The sequence below is a fragment of the Porites lutea genome, chromosome 7, assembly GCF_958299795.1.
Source record: "Porites lutea chromosome 7, jaPorLute2.1, whole genome shotgun sequence".
NCBI classification, from domain to species: Eukaryota; Metazoa; Cnidaria; class Anthozoa; order Scleractinia; family Poritidae; genus Porites; species Porites lutea.
In genome coordinates, this window is record NC_133207.1 from 26,258,872 (window position 1) to 26,276,817 (window position 17,946).

Sequence of the window (17,946 nt, forward strand, 5' to 3'; positions counted from 1 at the left end):
CCGGGGGGTAGTGATATAATTTTTTCCTGGCATACCACGGTGTAAGATTTTTTTCCAGCTTTATACTCCTTGAAAGATATTTTTTTCATTATAGGAATTTTTTTCGCAGGTATTTCCTTGCAAGAATTTTTTCCCTCGAAAATAAGTCTAGAGGACATTTTTTTTTCTGAAATCACCCATACCCCGATCAAAAGTCGAATGGTAGGGCCCTAAATTGAACATAGAAGTATTTAAGAACTCTTAATGACTGGTTCCGATCAAAAACAGTTAGTTTTGTTTTCCAAGAATCCCACCAAAATTAACTCGTTTCTCGAGGGACCAGCCTTGACTTCCTTTAAAAGGCCTGCAAAGAAATGCAGACCTTGAAGTAAATCTCAACTAGTGGTCGAAATAAAGCGGGTAACATAGCGCTTTCCCCTTTGAATTTGATAGATTTTGCAATGTTTCCCCCTTACCTTTTAGAGGGAAACAGTTTTCTTGTCAGGCATCATGTGATTTCGAAGGAATCAATGGCAAGCGCACTTAAGGGAAAAAAAAACAGTGTATAACAAAACCATTTGTTATCGCTTTGCGCCGCATTTAATTGTCGTTGTCAAACAAGGGAACTGAAATGAATCCAGTTTTGGAAAAGAGTCAGTAGCGCCACTATAATATGTCGGAGGTGACGTCATGTGAAAACGCTCTATATATAATTTTATAAACAACACAGGTAGCCCAAGCATAATGGAGAATAAAAACGTTTGCATTGCAAAAGGTAAAACTTCTTGAAATTAATTAAAGTGAGTTAAAGTTAACAGTAAAGTATAAACATTGCTACCTGTCTTTCTTTCCACGAAGTTTCAGTGCGGTTAATAGTTAAGCACTGTGTTGTGTCAGTATATAGTAATTGAGAATGTCATCTGCTTCAAAATTGGCTCCAAATTTGTTCTTTAAATACCTTTATCCTCTACAAATTCAGCCGTGGCAACCAAGCAACGATGCTGATCACAAATTGTTTTTCTGAACACCAAGCTACGGGTCACAATATCAACCCAAACAATGTAAAAGTACTAACACCATCAAGCGTAGAGTCAAGGCGGCCGTTGCTATTAAACAAAGGAAACCGTCTCGATCTGAATAGGGATAAGACGAGGGACTGGACCTGCCAGTAATTTACAATGCTCTTTTGGGATTCGTAACTTTTCTGTCACGCAGCCTGTCACTTCATAACGCTGATGAAGTACGAGTGATTCGCACGAAATCAGTATTCGTTTCATTTTAATTTTTCGTTCTGAGTTTTGGAATTTTCTGCACACTAAATGTCTTGGCCAGAGCAGATGAAAAAACTTTTTAGGTAACCATTCTTATGGCCTGCGAACACAGACGTCACGCGTTCCGGTCGTCGCTTGCTCTCCGACCCGTAAAGCCAGGCTCTCATATGCCGCCGATGCACCTGCGACATGGCCGCCGGTACTGCTGGGATACTGTTCCAATGAGAACAGAAGAGGCCAGCAACATGGCTCATCCCAGTCTTTAACCCAGGCATGCCTGCGAAGTTGACTCAAATTTAACTTCGCAGGCATGCCTGCGGTAGAGCTCTGCGATGACTCTAGTTGCCGGCGGCGCATGTTCTCATTTGTCCGAGAAGTGTCCCAGGCAATACCGGCGGCTACGTCGCAGATACATCGATGACATCAATTTACTACTATGACGACCAGGATCTTTCAGGGTTTCGCTTTCCTGTGCTAATTAGGGCGTTTGTCATTCAAACCTCACTGGGATTACAAAATTTAAATATGAAAGAAAAAACGAAAAGGATTCTTGTCGTAGTAGTAAAATGTGCGAATATTAATGGCCTATTAGTTTTCGGTTGGAGAGAGGTGATAACCGGAAACACACCTGCGTTCGCAGGCTACAATTTCTGCTTCTAATAATCAAAGCACTAAAGCCTGTCAAGAGGTAATGCAAAAGACCTGGAAAGGTGGTGCAAACAAGAGAATTAAAGCTCTAGGCGTAATCTACATGAGAAACCGTTCCATTCTGTTAAAGATCTTAGTGCGTTGTATCCTAAGACAGTGTAGTCGCGTGGGCTTCACGCCTAACCCTCGACCATATTAAAAAAGGGGGGAAATGAGCTACGAATTTCGACTTATAATTCTAAAAAAAGGAGTCTCTTACTCTCTCTTAAAGAATATTACAAAGCTGCGTTTAAAATTTGGGACTTTTTCGAACTTTAGTGAAACTAACTGCACTCAACCATTTTTTCAAAATATTCGCATTGTTCAAGAATGGAATAAACGACCGCAACAGTAGTAAAGGCGAGAATTTAGAAACTTTAAAGTAATAATATTTAAAAAGTTTTTTTTTTACACGGAGTGTTTTTTTTAAGTCTTTAAACTCTCTAAATTGTGGTTTAAATCATTTCTCAACTTGTAAATAGTTAGTTTAAGTTATATCTTTTCTCTTTCATTATTGTTACCACTGCGGGCTTCTTCATGTACATAAATTATGTTGTTATTCGATTTTCCTACTGTTTCCTTTACACTGATGTATTTTATTTATACTTTTTTCACATAATGAATAACTAGTAGGCATGTATTACGTAATCTCCTCCTCACTATCAAAATAGGAGTCCATTGTCGACCGAGTTTTATAGACTATTCTTTGTCTAGTACTGTAGAAAGTGTAGTGTATGGTGTTTAGAAGTCGTATGAATGGAGTATATACTAGTATTCTTAGTGTGCTGAAGGAATCGCCCTATGCTAGCAAGTATCTATGCACCTGTTTTGACTAAAAAGATTAGGGAGCTGTGAATAGCTTGAGTCTACACATCTCAAACTGGTCAGATTCATTATTTAAACAAGTAATATATTTGGAAGTTTCGTGTAATCCATCCTTATTCTACTCATGTTTTTAATTTTAGGAAACGCCGTGTTTCTTTCCGGAAACATACTCAGTTTTAACCAGAAATTGTCATGAAGTTTTGACTTCAAATAATCAATTTATTCAAGCGTAATAAAAGCGAATAAAAAATTGTCAACCTTGTCAGTTTTATATATCCAATCACATTGAAGCATTTTAGTTGGGTACAGGTGCTAATGTGAGCCATTAGCTGAAAATGGAAATTAGTTCGGTGTTTTCGCCGCCAGCATACAAAACTCTTTGACGTCAGAGCTAACGAAAACATTGAGAATTTATGCGAATTAGAGCGGTGTGTTGATTGCAAGAACTACTTGTTTATCAGCAGCACGCACCACAGAGAAACGTTTATGAGTCTCGCAAGGTTTTGCGCATCCTCTTTCACTAAGAAGCGAAAATTATGGTGAGTATATGTCGTTATCGCTATACAATGTTCGTCCGATTTTGCACGATTCGCTGCTCAAAGTGTTTTCTCGAGTTGAAACGTCAAAACAAAACCCAAACCGTCTCAAATTATGCCTGGATTATTTTTCTGTCTGACGCTCTTTTATTTTTCCCGTTTGTCTGCACGTTTCTCACTCGTCTGTTATTTAAAATTTTATTTTAGGCTGACCGTGAGCTTTCCGAGGAGCAAGTAAACGGTAAGCAAGCTTGACATAAGACAGATGATCGTTACTAAAATATCTTGACAATCTCACATGTGATTTAATCTTTAGCTTTACTTATATCGCTGCAGCAGCGACCCAGAATTGTTGTGTTTTTTTAATAAGAAATATCGTTCGATTTTCTTCTTTTTCGCAGAGCTACGCGAGGCTTTTTCTCTTTTTGACAAGGATGGGAGCGGCACTATATCAAATGACGAACTGGAGGTTGTAATGAAGTCATTGGGACAGAACCCAACTCAAAGCGAATTAAAAAAGATGATACAAGAAGTCGACGTGGATGGTATTAACTACGTTTTTCTGATGTTAAATTTGTTTTAAAACGTTGCACCTTATTTTTAATGTAAACCAAAAAAGTGCTAGATATATTAGGCACGTCAATAACATGGTCAAACTGAAAGAAAGATCCTTATTATCTCAGTATATTTAAAATTGCTGGAACCAAGCAGTGACTGAATTAGCTGCTGTCGCGGATTATTAACAAAAACACACACGTTTTAAGAGTCATTCTTGGCGGATACATCATTCACATTTTATGATATAGCTTCCAAGTCGATCTAATATTTTGCTTGCCTTTGCAAAATATTTTGTGACACTGGTAAATTTCCGGGTTTATATAGAAAAAACACGGAGAAATTAATCTCTAAGCGAATTACTTCCCGTTGACAAACTTATTATAATTGAAACTGTTCTAAAGTAGCTAAGGCTGAAACAACGAGCAACTTTAGAACCACTTTCCGGCTGCAATATCTGACATAAACCTTTATGAAACTGAAAATACGTGAAGAGGTCAGTTTATTTTCGTAATAAATGGCAAACTGATGCAAAGCTGTCATTTCAACTTTCATACTCGGTTCAACCAAATAAGTTTCAGATTAGCATGACAAAAGCTTGTCATTGATTTCTGATTTCCACACACTTGTTCCGTTCTGATGTGAAGCCATCGATTTTCTTCTATATAGTAACGTTTTCTTGGCTATTTTATATATATTTTGAAAAGAGCTAACAAAGACGGCGATTTCGGCCAAATTTTCCTCAGATTCGCTTAAAATGAGAGCGTTGCCCAGTACTGGTTGCAATTGGCTCGCGAGCAAAAATAAATATCTTGCCCCCAAAGCCGGGCTCAACCGCTGAGCTCATAGTATGTTACTTATCAAGTAAAAACGAACATATCAAAACCGAAATCCATATAAAATCGTGTACGTTTGCAAAGGCTTTTTCAATTAAGTGATCGATTATCTAATGGAGCTAAACTCACGGCAACGTAGAAGGCCTTAATTAAAAAGTTTATATTAGGGTTAGTACGTACGGAAATGGGCATCTTCCATGTTTGCCTTAAAACGCCATGAAGACTTTTTGCGGCTAAGCGGCATAAGTTCAGTTTATCATCGTCCGTTGACATAAATAAAAATAATGGATTGATAAATTAAATTCCTCAATTCTCTTTTGTTTTTAAGCCCAATTACATTAGGTATAAAGTCGACACCCACATATCTATTAAAATTTAGCCTAAGAAGCAATAGATTGTTTTGCTGTTGTATACTGTTACAACAGTTTTCGATAAAAAAAGACAAGATTAAGCGCTTACCCACGTAAAGTTAAATTTAATTATACTGGATAGCCTTCAAAATGACAGCAAAAACTAGATTTTAATAGCTTTGATTTTTTTTATTATTTATTATTTTTATTTATTTATTTATTTACAAAAAATAATTACAAATACGTGTTCTTTTAACTATTCAAAACTATTGTCTTTTTCATAGCGGGCTGAAAATAATAAAAAGAAAAAAACTGAATTCGTAAAGGAAAGAAGCGAAATTAAAAGGAAAAAGACGGAAACCTAATAAGTGAAACAGTAAAGCAGTAGAGTGTAGCTTAAAGGAACAGATGTGATACCTAGAAAAAAAAGGTCTCTCGTGATGGAAAACAGTTGGTTCAAGCTTAGATTATCCGCGCCGGAAGCACGCCAACTACGATCCATCTTTAGTTTTAAATTTTTTGGATATCTTCAGTGGCATGACTCCCGTCCAAACGATGTGGTGCTTTTCGATTAAGGCGGCAGAAACTTAAAAACCTTTTGCTGGTTATCTGGCAAGTCCCTCGAACATTCTGTAAAAAACTGAAATTTCGATTCGTCCTTTTGAACTTGTCGAAACATTAAGCTTCGAGCAAACTGCTGAAAATCGGCCTGCAATTCCTTAGTCTTATAAAAATGTTTTTTTAAATTTATTTTTGCTCCGAAAATTAGGGCCTTTTGGGATTTCGAGAGTTTTTTATAATCGACATTGAGGACTCCGCTTGCGAACGTGATGTCGGATCGGAGACGGAGAGACTGGAGAGAGATCATCTGTTCGGAGCATCCCTACCAGCGTTCATGGGAGAGATAAACTGAATGATGATGATACGAACCATTTAAATGTGAGAACTTCATTTTAAAGAAGTCTTAATTCTGGGAATTCTGGTTGGACTAGCACAAATTATGTTCAGTTTCTTTTAAAAAAAAAAACATTATAGGAGGTTATTATTTATCTGAAATAATATAAAATGCGAACTCGTGATGTCTAAAAGGTGTTTTTAAGATTTTTCAATCAATTCAATTACGGTCGGAGGAGAAAATAGTTTCCTCTTATTGATTTTACCAGTGAAGAAGGAAGCCCTTAAGTCTAGCAAGCTAACGATACTGCTGATCATAAACAGAAAAATGAAAATAGCACTGATGGAATAATTATAACACAACGTGCCGCCCATCATTAATTCAACCAGCGTGTTGACTATGCACGGATAGAGTACTGCGATAAGGTCACGTTCAGATTGAATTTATCATTGATAATTGGCATACATTATGGTAAAAACGTGAGTTGAATCGAACGGATGATATTTCCTCTCCGGTATGAATTTACTAAGTATCTGCAAAACGAAGGGTTTGTTGAAAAAAGAAAACGGACAAACACGCTCCGGAAAGAAAAGGAAAAAGAAAAGATGACCCAAGATCAGATCAAAAATCCGGATCTTTGGGATTTTTCTTTAAGGAAAGAAGTGATGTATCTAAAAAAGGATTATTCTTCATTTATTTCCATATAAACGACCCACAATATCAACGGTATTTCGGAGAAAAAATAACACGGCTACGGACAGTGTTGCTAGTTTGCCGATCTTTCATTTAGCTGAAGGAGACTGTTTTAGACGGGCCAAATGAAGACGAGTCTTTCGGTTAGATATGCCTGGAAAAGTAAGTCTTGTAAGACGCGCCGGCGAAGTTGTGTAGCTGAATTTTGTCCTTGTGAACTAGAACAATGCCTGTTTGTTTTGCAATTTTACCACCCAAATAAAACGGACAAAATTGATTGTAGTCAAACAGCCGATATATGTATTAAAATTGTTTCTTGTTACCACTGGCAGTATTCAATCTTTTTGGATCCGTAGCAAAGAAGCGCTTCGGAGCACGTATCCAAAAGTATCCCGTTTTGAATATGATCCAAAGAATCCATACGTCCATTATGGATAATTTGGAAATCCGTTTTTGGATTTTAGTAAAAGCAACGAACTATCCGGTGGGATAAAACGTCCGGATTTGGATTTTAGTAAAGAAACACAGCCTGCGTCTAAGCCATTTATGGTTTTTATGTACATTTTCCAAATTAAAACTACTGTCAAAGACATCCACGAGAAATGATAGATGGTAAACTAAACTAGCTATAAACTAAAAAAGATTTGAGAAAAAAATGCAAATTATTTGGTCACGTGACCGATCACGCTCTCTGTTGTTCGAAGATGTAACCAAGGAGTAGCTCAAGTTTCTCTGCATTTAAAAATTGACCCTACAAAGTATCTAAAATGGTTGGAAGCGTTAAAATTCGCAGGTGCAATTGGTGTTCATTGACTAGTGCCAGTTCTCCTCTTACTAGAACGTTCGTGAGGAGAAAGACTTATTGATCTCGTCTCATTCCGACCGTTTTTACGAGAAGACTATTAGTAGCCAATTTTTTTGACCTACAAAAGGAAAACAGTTTGCTCTAAGTATCTGATGGGAATGTCGACTCAAGGATTTCTCGATAAAACAGGGCGAGGCTGGTAACGTGATTCAGTTATAAACAATTTTTGATGGGCCTTAAATTATTAGTCATGGGATATCTTAAAAATACTTTACATTACACCACCCCCCTTTAAAAATTCTGAGCAATCTGTCAAGAGCCAGGCCTTAACCTACTTGAGTACGAGATAAATTTCATTGCGATTTAAACAATCGCTCCTCACTAGCTCTATAGGAAAGGTATAGGGGCAAGAGATGAGGATTTAAATTTTGGTATTAGAGTTTGAAGGGTTAATTAACCCTTAAGATTGGATATTAGAAAACCAGATTTGACTCTCCCGATAAAACTTGGAGTAAATTGCAAACGTCAAGTCAATGATTTATTATTCTCATGCAGATAAAACGCTTTTTCTAAGACTCTTTGAAACTCGGATATGGCCTATTGAAATACTAGTCTGTTGTACTGAGTGAATTGTAGGAAACCCAATGCAGACACAATCAAGTTCCTATAGATTCCTTCACAATGTGTTCACGCCTTAGCAATTTTCCTAGCCTCTTTTGTGTTTTTGACGTCGCTTTGTCTGCACTTAACTACTCATTACAACTCTTAATGTACCCTTCTTTGTTCACTTCCAATAGTACAGACACGGTTTGAGTTGTGTTAAAATAAAAAAGAGTTAACTTAACATCGATGTTATATTAGACTGATCGACTTGGAAATAAGGTGCTCATGGTTATTAGGCAAAAAGTCAAAAAATGCCAGAACGAGACTAAACGTACCAATAAAATGAAAGACATGAAGTTCATTTATTTTCCTTTCTTATTTTGCACTTAATTGAATTGATCCCGGATGTCTGAGAAAAACATCTAGTATGACTTTCCGTTTTCAAGATATGGAAACCTGAATAACTGTCTTAGTATTAATAGGTAATCACATGATGAACAAGCACGAGTAAATTTTTCAGAGACCATCAAAAGTGCAGTGGGGCAAGCGAGCTCATCTAAAATTCTGGCGCATCACGGCCTCGCCCAGCGCTTATTTGGTTTACTCTCGCTCGTTGTCGTTTGCTTCCATTTATATTAAGATAATGGGAAAAGGCCGAGGTCACTTGTATTCTGTGTCCATATGAAAATACATAATTGATTTGGATTGCAAGGAGCTGACTATTTGGATCGATTATTAAGACCTGGATACATCAACTTAATCATGAAAGGACGCAACAATTAACCTAAACTTTCTATTAAAATTGTCCTTTAACATTTTTTCCCTGGTCGCTCGCTCGGTCGCGCTGCGCGACCTCGTTGAAGCTCGCTTCCCTTGCTAAGACTTATGATAGGTCGACTTGTAGCAAGTGTACTGTTAACCGTCTTCTCAAGCTCATCTCAGTCAGTTATTTTTTCCCCTAGGGAATGGAGAGGTAGACTTCGAAGAATTCTTACTGATGATGAAAAAACAAATGATGTCTCGAGACGCCGACAGCGAAATGCTTGAAGCTTTCAAAGTTTTCGACAGGAATGGGGACGGACAGATCAGGTGAGATCTATAGACAAGATGAGGTTCTGTCACATTCCTCACCCGTAAATCTCTTGAATTATGCTATACGATCTTCCGAATTAGCGAATTTGCGTTTGTGGTCTTTAAGGGTATCATTTTAAGTTCCTGCTTTACTTGGTCATACTCAAACGCAGCTATAGCCAGTTAAAAAGGCAGTTGTAGGGAACAGTCCTTCTTCAATTCTTATAAAAATGGTCTTTGCCATCTGGACTAACAAATTACAGCTATGTATCTGAGTTCGGTTACAGAATGTGGCCTCAGACGGGCTAAGAGTAAAAGAAAAAGAACGTTTTCTTAATAACTTTCAAAATAAATGGCGATAAGTTGTACAATATTTTCCATTTGTCTTTGTTTATAGTCCAGGCGAATTAAGAAATGTAATGACGAGTTTGGGGGAGAAGTTGACCGAGGAAGAGCTTAGTGAAATGATGAAGGAAGCTGATCTTAATGGAAATGGTTTTATTGAGTTTGAAGGTACACTTTAGTATTAAATCTTAGTCTGCCCTGGTAGAGTACCCTTTGGAATTCTTTGTGCGAATGTACAACCCTTTTTTCCTCTTTGAGTGGAAAGTGGGCGTTTTTTTCCCCGCTCTCTTTTACACAAGTAGATGCTTGTTAGATTAGCCCCTGATATTCGCCCCCCAGATTAACCCCTGATATTTGCCCCCCAGATTAGCCCGTGATATTCGCCCCCCCCCGATTAACCCCTGATATTCGTCCCCCGATTAGCCCCTGATATTCGCTCCCCAGATTAACCCCTGATATTCGCCCGTACAATGTAGATTAGCCCCTGATATAGACCAATATTATTATTGCACGATGGTTTGTTTCATTACAGAATTTGTTCACATGGTGTCAAATATTTCCAAGAACCCAGAAGGACCTCCTCAGTATTTGCTGGTTACGAAATAGTTCAATTAGTTTAGAATCAGTCGGCTTTCCGTTATCTACTTAAAATATTCAGTTTATTGAGAGTAGTGTTCGAATGAATTTCACACGACGTCGTCTCAAAGACTCTTCATTCCTGGAGAATCGTTCAACGAAGACGATTAGAATATAACCGCATATACAGCGTTTTCCGCTCCAATTTGAAACGTAGAGAGGTCCAGAAACTGAATTGTTTCAAACAGAAAAAAGGACTCACGGTGAAAGCCACCCAGTCATTCGAAGACTGCTCTGTTGTAAAATTATTACTCCCAAGTTATTGCAGGAGCAGGGCTCCTGGTTATTGTAAAGTAGAAACTGATCGAAGAAAAGCATTATTTAGAAAAGCATTATGCATTTGAACATGGTTCGATCGTGAGCCAATGAGACGAAGGCGCCTGGTTGCGCTTGAGATTGGGTCAAGATTGTGTCGAAATGCACCATGGGACTGTTTCAGGGGACGAACCATTTTTCTCCCAGTTTTCAGTACAACTTTTGCCCACATCCTCAGTTAATCCTTCAGGAAATCGAGGGTGAAAGGAGGAATTAGAAGGGGAGAGATATAAATGGCCCTCAGCGACGGAGTTGCGACAGCAGCAGCAGCAGCCCATAATCCGTAGCAAGCAACATTCATGTACTTGTGTCATTTTCACTGACCAGTTAATTTTTTCAACGATTTTGGCGCGAATTTGTAGCATCGTCAGTTTAAGTGCAACGAACCAATCAGCAACCTGCCCTGAAAAGGATATTTTGGACCTTTTAATGACGTTTAGTTTTCGTTTTTTATATCCTATTTCTTGAATGTGCTCATAGTCGGAGAGGAGCTTCCATTTTCGCGGGAAAAATTGTTCTAAAATGTATCTGAAAATAAACCGGTCCGTGAAAACGCCGTGACGTACGTAGCCCTAGTTTGGGAGTTGCTCGCTCCACGCCCCCTGGTTGCAGTAATTGTACAGCGGAACCTCTATATAACGAAGTCCTCGGTATAACGAATGATTTTCTTTACCCCAGTAATAGTAAAGTATATGAAAAATAACCTCGATAAAACGAAACCTCGTCAGTATAGCAAACAAATGTTGCCAGTCCCTTGGCCCTTCGTTATACATCGAAGTTCTATTGCACATATGCAAAAAATCAACTGGGTCTCGGGTAACATAGCATCGCGTCATTGTCACGAGTTAAGCGTCAGTTTGATGGTTTGATTATTTAAAAGGTAATATTTATTACTGGAGAAGTTTTCTCTGTTTTCCCGTCGAAAACTGACCGTTCACGCCAACTCCGGTGTGAAGGTGATCTGACCTTGCTCACAGCCCTCTACATGAGCTGTCTTTGACTCAACAATTGTATCATCAATATGATCTCTAACTAATCCGTTATAAAAAGCTTAAAGATTTAAATACCAAGTGTTTATTCCAAGACAAACGATAAGTGAACTTATCATGCACTTACCATAATGGACAATATCTTTCACTATATAGATTGACACTGATACATATTAATGCAGCAACCAGCTGACGGGTACTCACCGAAGTTATATACGGGGACGCTCCGCCCCAAGGTCTAACCCTCTATCATTTTACATACCTTTTTTAACATAAAAGGTATCCCTCTCTTATACCTTCTACTGACAAATGGTACCCCTTACGACACAACTAGTTTAACACTCTGCTTCACTTTTAACTGCTGAAAATGCTCCGTCTTTTTAATACGAATAAATCACTAAACCAAAAAGTTTCCTTGTCTCTTTCCCATCCATAAAATGCGTCTGTTAGACCCTTCTGATCCTTTTACAGACCAAAATAACAGATTTCCCTACCCTTTTATATACTTCTAATGATGAAAACCCACTTTCTTACATATACCTGAAGCCTGAAAAAAGCACCCCTTTCGGGCGGAGCCTCCCCGTATAGCAAACCCCCCGGGAGAGCAACAAGCACTGACGGTAGTGTTTCCCGCTTATATCAAGGTAGCACTTTTTCCAGATAACTGTTTTTCTTTTGCGAAAAATTTACTCTTTTTTGTACATATAAGCTACTAAGTAGTCTTCTACGCATCCCCAATGTTGTGCAACTAAGTTGTGTGGGAGCATTTGTAAAATAAATAACCAATAAAGATAAAGAAAGAAAAGTACGTTGGTCAGAGTTATTCCCTAATGCACACCAGCCAGGAGCTCATGAATCAAAAATAGAAAGATACGGGCAAAGGATCCCTCAAAAATATAGAGCGTATGGAGGTCTGGGTCAGAGGCTCCAGCAGGCAGATAGGGATGGGTTCCTGGCAAAGGGGGTCAGGGGCCTGATAGTGTCCCTTTAAGCCCGCGCTGGTGTAAGTTAGTTTGCCTCTTGCAGTATGCATTCAATTCCACAAAGCTAATCGTACTACGTGGAAATAAACTTAATTTGAAAGAAATCAACGCGACACCGACAGAACCCAAAACAGAGCGGGGTTGTAGCCGTCGACAGCTCAGTGTTTTCGCCATTATTGTGGCTCGTCAGGACGGTGCAACAACAGGCAAAACAGAAGATCGGCTGAGAAAATACCCGCTCGCGCTGTTTTAAGCCTTAACATTGAACCCCATCACCCACAGAATCACGCTTTATCACGTGTCTCCAGGTGGCAAGAGTCCAAGTGTCGCTTTGATGTCTCGCAAAGAAAGTGTATACTTTGAGGACAAAACCAACCTTAGAAACATGGACAAAACCATGCAAAATGAACAGCATATCGGATTTGCGGTGCAAAAATGCTATTAGAAATAAAGGAACATTAACTGTAAAGGACCGCAAACGATCTTGCCGCAGAACGTAGGATCTAAAGGAGACTCGTTTTTTCCTGCAGTATAGCCTGGGCGACCGGCACAAGTAAAGAGGAAGTGAAAGGAGAAAGTCGAAACAGCGAGAACCGAGTGCCCCTCGCGGGTTCTAACGTGAGTAATTTTTCTTTTACATGAAAGCGTACTAAGCATCAGTGTACATGTAGCATGCAGTCAGCCTAGTCCCCAGAAGTTGTCAGTTCGGTCAAACCGGGATTCGACCCTGCGCTGTAGAGATCGCCTAGGGACTAGGGTGGCATGCAGTGAATTGGCCATTTGGGGCTACATACGCTAGCACTTTGAGACCGAGCCGGCTGTTGTGTCGAAACATTATGAGAATGTTTTCGAAACACTATCGCGAGCCTGCGCGAAAAAAAAAAAAAATAGAAGAAAAGAACATAAACACCAGCTAGGGACCAAATTTCATGACAAGCCCACAGTGCAGCATCCAGTGTCAGAAAGCCTCGGGTTTGTTGGATTGCTGCCGCGAAGAGATAGTTTCTTCTAAGACTTCGTGAAGGTCTCTCTATCTAATTAGTATGCTCTGTAAAAGTCATCAGGGGGGAAAGCAAAAGAGTTCGCCCTTGTCACTCCCGTAAAATGCCCTCATTTTCTCGGCATCGGCCTGATCGGCTGGGGATCGGCCGAATCCCGTTTGAGATAACCCTTTATAGCTATCTTTTCTGTATTTGCTCTTTTTTTCCAGCTTCCCACCACGGCCACCACCCTCACAATGTTTTAACGTTTGCAATTTACAGTAGCCTACAAATTAGGAATTAAAGGAAAAAGAAAACAAAATAATTATAAAGCTGATAATAATAATAATAATAATAATAATAAATTAAAGTAAATTCTCACTTGACCGTATTACGAAATCACCATGAGTGTACAGCGGAGAAGTAAAAACTGCATGCGCAACAATTGTGCGCAAACATCGTGTGAAAGAACGCCTAGAAGATATTAGCGTTTTCAAAGATGGATAAGCCAAATATAATTGAGCACGTACATAAACCCTTAGATTATACGCTCTTTGATGCTCGATGGATCCCTTGCAGTCCGAGATTTGTTGTACTTGGAAACTACCCACGTGGCACTGGTGCTTTGCAAATATACGAGGTTTCGAAGGGCTCTGTCAATCTCCTGAAAAACGTGAGTAAAACATCAGACATGCTGCATAATTTAAAGTAGTTCGTGTAGCTTGTCTGTCGCGAAACAAACGAACTGTGCGACAGACAAGTTACGCAAACGACTAAGTAAACGCTAAAAGTCACGCAAGATAGAAACCTCTGTTCGTAGGGTAATTTTATATTTGCCCTCAGTTAAGAAAAAATTTTGATTTTTAAATACTGCAAATAGATCCAAATAATGAACATTCAATTTATAGGGTATATTAATTAATACTGTAAATGCCGTTCAATTTATAGGATGAGAAAAGGACAGCTCTGAAATGTGGTACTTTTGGTGCTTCAAGTTTGCAACAGAGATATTTAGCAACAGGAGATTTTGATGGGAAAATGATGATATGGTTTGTCATTCAATTAACAAATAAATTGCAGCGCCGTAGCTAGTATGAGGCCAACCGAGGCACTCGCCTCGGTAAAATTTTGACGAATTTCGCCGATCATTTTTATTTTACATAAGCGATCATCGGATATTTTTAACGCATCATGATATTACAAAGAATTCAGCAATTCAGTAAATATACTATGAAAAAATTACCATATCATCGATCTCAAGGGGCTACGTACGTTAACCCAAATTTTTTTTGAACAAATACTGATTAAAACCATTGGCGAGGTTAACAGTCACCCAGATTATGTAGCTTGTTTCTGATTATTGCTTTTTAAATTCCACTTAAATTAACTTGAAAAAAAGTTACCGAAAGGCCCAGAAAACGCTGCAAATCGCATTTCCGAGAGACTAAAGTTCAAAATTTCTTGGGGGGGGGGGGGGTGCATGCCCCCGAACCCCCCTAGCAACTCCCGCCTGCCTCGGTTGGCCGTTTGGTCTGGCTACGGCACTGAATTGTACTGTTTAGAATCCCACTATATTATTAGAATAACTAAATGGTTGACAGCATGAGACTTTTAAAAAAGGTGTTATCAGTATGTTAAGGCAGACCTAACTAGTAGCAATGGCAGAGCCATGCAAAATCACCACCAATTCCATTTTGTGTTTCACCTACAGCCAACTCTCTCTAAGACTGGCATCAAGTGTCCGTCTTAGAAAGATGTCCGTCTTATAAAGAGTCAAATAAAGGGAATAAGCAAAGGCAGGGACCAACTCTGGGTGTCTGTTTTACAGGGGTGTCTGTCTTATAGAGGTGTCCGTTAAGAGAGAGTCGACTGTAAACTCTTTTTTTTAGCTTTTCTATGTCCCTTTTACTCCAAGACCATATTATGAGGAGAGCAGAGACCTTACACTGTCTTTTTGTATGTACATGTTGTGGTTCAATTGTATCCTTGGTTTAAATTTCATTGTATTTTGTTTGAAACTTATTATCTTACATTACCATACCCAAAAACAAAAGAAAATAAAATTTAAACCAAGGATGAAATTAAACCACAACATATACACTAGTCAGGTAAAATACCTGTATTCATTGCTGTAAATAGTGGTAGACTGCCCCTTACCCTGGAAGGTTGGGTTAAATTTTGTCAGGTACATGCGCCACTGGCCTCTCTGAACCCGTTAACCCTATTTATACAGTGTTGTCTATTCTGTAGCCAATTGTAGACCCTCTTTTAGTCACTTTTGGGTAAATGTAATTTTTGCAATCCCAACTTAGCCAATTTCTGTTTATACATCTACCCTAAAAAACCTTTTAACTAGGTCATCCTGAAATGAATAGTAATGTAAAAATCTTCCCAAATAGGACCACATATAGCAGTACCTCCGAGTTGCCTTATGACAAGGAAGAACCCTCCCAGCCCTCCTTCCCCCCCCCCTCTCCTCCCGGCCCCTTTCTTAAGAGAACAGGGTTTTCACTTAGAATTCTAGTAGCAGGAGAAAGGTGTAATGTTATAGAGGAGAATATTTTGAAAGAGGCTGCACATGTGTCTGAATAAAAAATAGTGGTAGGCTACCAAACATTTGCCAGACTGCATAGTTAACGGCGAATTCTCCGATCCCCAATGAACACCCTGAGAGAAATAGCTAAGCCACTGTGTAGAAAGATGGTGTCATTACCTCAAATGGGAACTCCTTTTCACCTTCATACAACTGTAAGGCAAACATGTTTCCTTACACTTGAATTTGGATAGAAACTATGTATCTCAAGGTCCCTCAGGGCTTAAAAAAGACTTGAATTCCAGTTTGTCCTTTGAGCAAGCTGCTCTCTCATTTTGGTTGCCCAGGGCTACGTCTTGCTCTTCTTAGTTAATGATTTAGTTAGATCAGTTGCTTGGACACTTGCCCATTGGACAAGTGAATTATAAAAGTTACTTGCTCAGAAGGAAATGTACTTCAATATCCTGGATGACTTGATGGTACTTTTTTCGAGCCCTGCCCCTACTATTTTTCACTTGATCTAACAAGTAACTTTAAAATCTATGGACAATATCTATGGTGTTACCTTGAATGAGGCCTTTACAGCAGATTGTTTGGATAGTACATGTACTATTAACATTTCTTTAGATTGTGTCTTTTGTTGGTATATCATTTGCATATTTAAGTACTTACCAGTAATGAAGTACCATTTTGTTTTCATGCAGGAATCTTGAGAATACTGAGAGACCAGTCTATTCAGTCAAAGCTCATTCACAGATAATAAATGCTATAGATGGAGTTGGAGGTCTCGGTATTGGGGAAGGAGCTCCAGAAATTGTTACCGCGAGTAGAGATGGTAATTCAGTCTAGAGTTATTGTATTTTATAATGATAATAATAACAGTTATAATAATAATAGTAATAATATTAATAATAATAAAACAACAATTTTATTCAAAATATGTACATAATTTACAGAAATATTTTGAAGTAAGGATTAAGCACTATACAACATTAAAAATTATATAAATCATAAAAATACAATCACTGTGTCCTTGTGGCTCAGATGTGATCAATAACTTATGCAGGCAAGTCCAGTGTTTTAAGTTAAGTCATGACAAAAGAGAATTATCCGTCTCTTACATTAAAAAAGAAACAGGTTAGAAAAGTTCCTATATAAAAAAACAAAACAAAACAAAATAAAACAAAAAAAAAATGATAATAATTATAAACATTCACATCCACTAGTTGTTCGTGGAGCTTTTAATTCAGCAGTATTAAAAATATAAGATATAAAACACTTAACTCTAGTAATAAATCAAACCATCATTGATAAATTTAATTGTAATAAGTATTAATAATACTTTTAGCAATATTATTGAATGAGGTTGAGTATCATCTGAAGAATTATGGACATCGAAGAGGGTTGCGGTCTTGTTGGATAACACTGAGTTCGAACCAAAGGTTCGATTGTATACATGCTTACTCAATCATCATCAAAATTAATACAATATAAAAGGTAAATATCCTAAAGAGTACTCGACCATTGGTAAAGTAGGAAGTGAAAAACTTTTGGAGAGGAAATCCTGTTTCATGTTGAATTAATTGTCTCCTCATTTGTCCAAGCAAGCGAGACTTAATACTTTTTTAAGAGCGTTCTTGTTTCATCTTTTTAAAAATGCTGTATATTGGCCTTGCTCTTTCTCCACATTAAGAAAAATAAAATTAATCAAATGTAAAAATGAACTTGGCCAATATCCATTCGTCTTGACTTTGTACTTTGTGAATAATGCGTATAATTCATTTTTCATTTGCCAGGATCTGTAAAAGTCTGGGATCCTCGTCAAAAGGACAAACCAGTTGCTAACATGGCTCCAGCGGAGGGAGAAGAGGGTAGAGACTGTTGGTGTGTTGCGTTTGGTAAGCTTTAAATGTGTCTTTTTTTAAAATTTCATTACAGAGATTTATGCTACTACATGAGAAATTTCTGCAATTTGATTGGCTTAGAGCAGTGGTATTTCAGCTTAATTTGAAATAACTACATGTGAAAATTACAAACCTTTTGTTGGTAGTAGTATAAA

The 17,946-nt window shown here is 38.1% G+C and overlaps 2 protein-coding genes across 2 annotated transcripts in view; both read left to right on the forward strand.

The window, feature by feature from the left end:
• Positions 1 to 652: 652 nt before the first annotated feature.
• On the forward strand, positions 653 to 10,177 carry LOC140944691 (neo-calmodulin-like). The gene is made up of 6 exons (XM_073393809.1): positions 653 to 661; positions 3,506 to 3,539; positions 3,700 to 3,843; positions 8,998 to 9,124; positions 9,504 to 9,619; positions 9,984 to 10,177. Exons 1-6 carry the CDS (start codon positions 653 to 655, stop codon positions 10,055 to 10,057), a joined length of 504 nt encoding a protein of 167 aa, XP_073249910.1. The 3' UTR covers positions 10,058 to 10,177.
• A 3,618-nt stretch (positions 10,178 to 13,795) lies between these two features.
• Positions 13,796 to 17,946, forward strand: part of LOC140943137 (dynein axonemal assembly factor 10-like) — a 9,962-nt gene continuing 5,811 nt past the window's right edge. The window contains exons 1-4 of the mRNA XM_073392192.1: positions 13,796 to 14,027; positions 14,303 to 14,403; positions 16,592 to 16,722; positions 17,684 to 17,785. Of these exons, the coding sequence (XP_073248293.1) occupies positions 13,854 to 14,027; positions 14,303 to 14,403; positions 16,592 to 16,722; positions 17,684 to 17,785 (508 nt within the window). The 5' untranslated portion in view covers positions 13,796 to 13,853. The remainder of the gene's footprint in view (positions 14,028 to 14,302; positions 14,404 to 16,591; positions 16,723 to 17,683; positions 17,786 to 17,946) is intronic.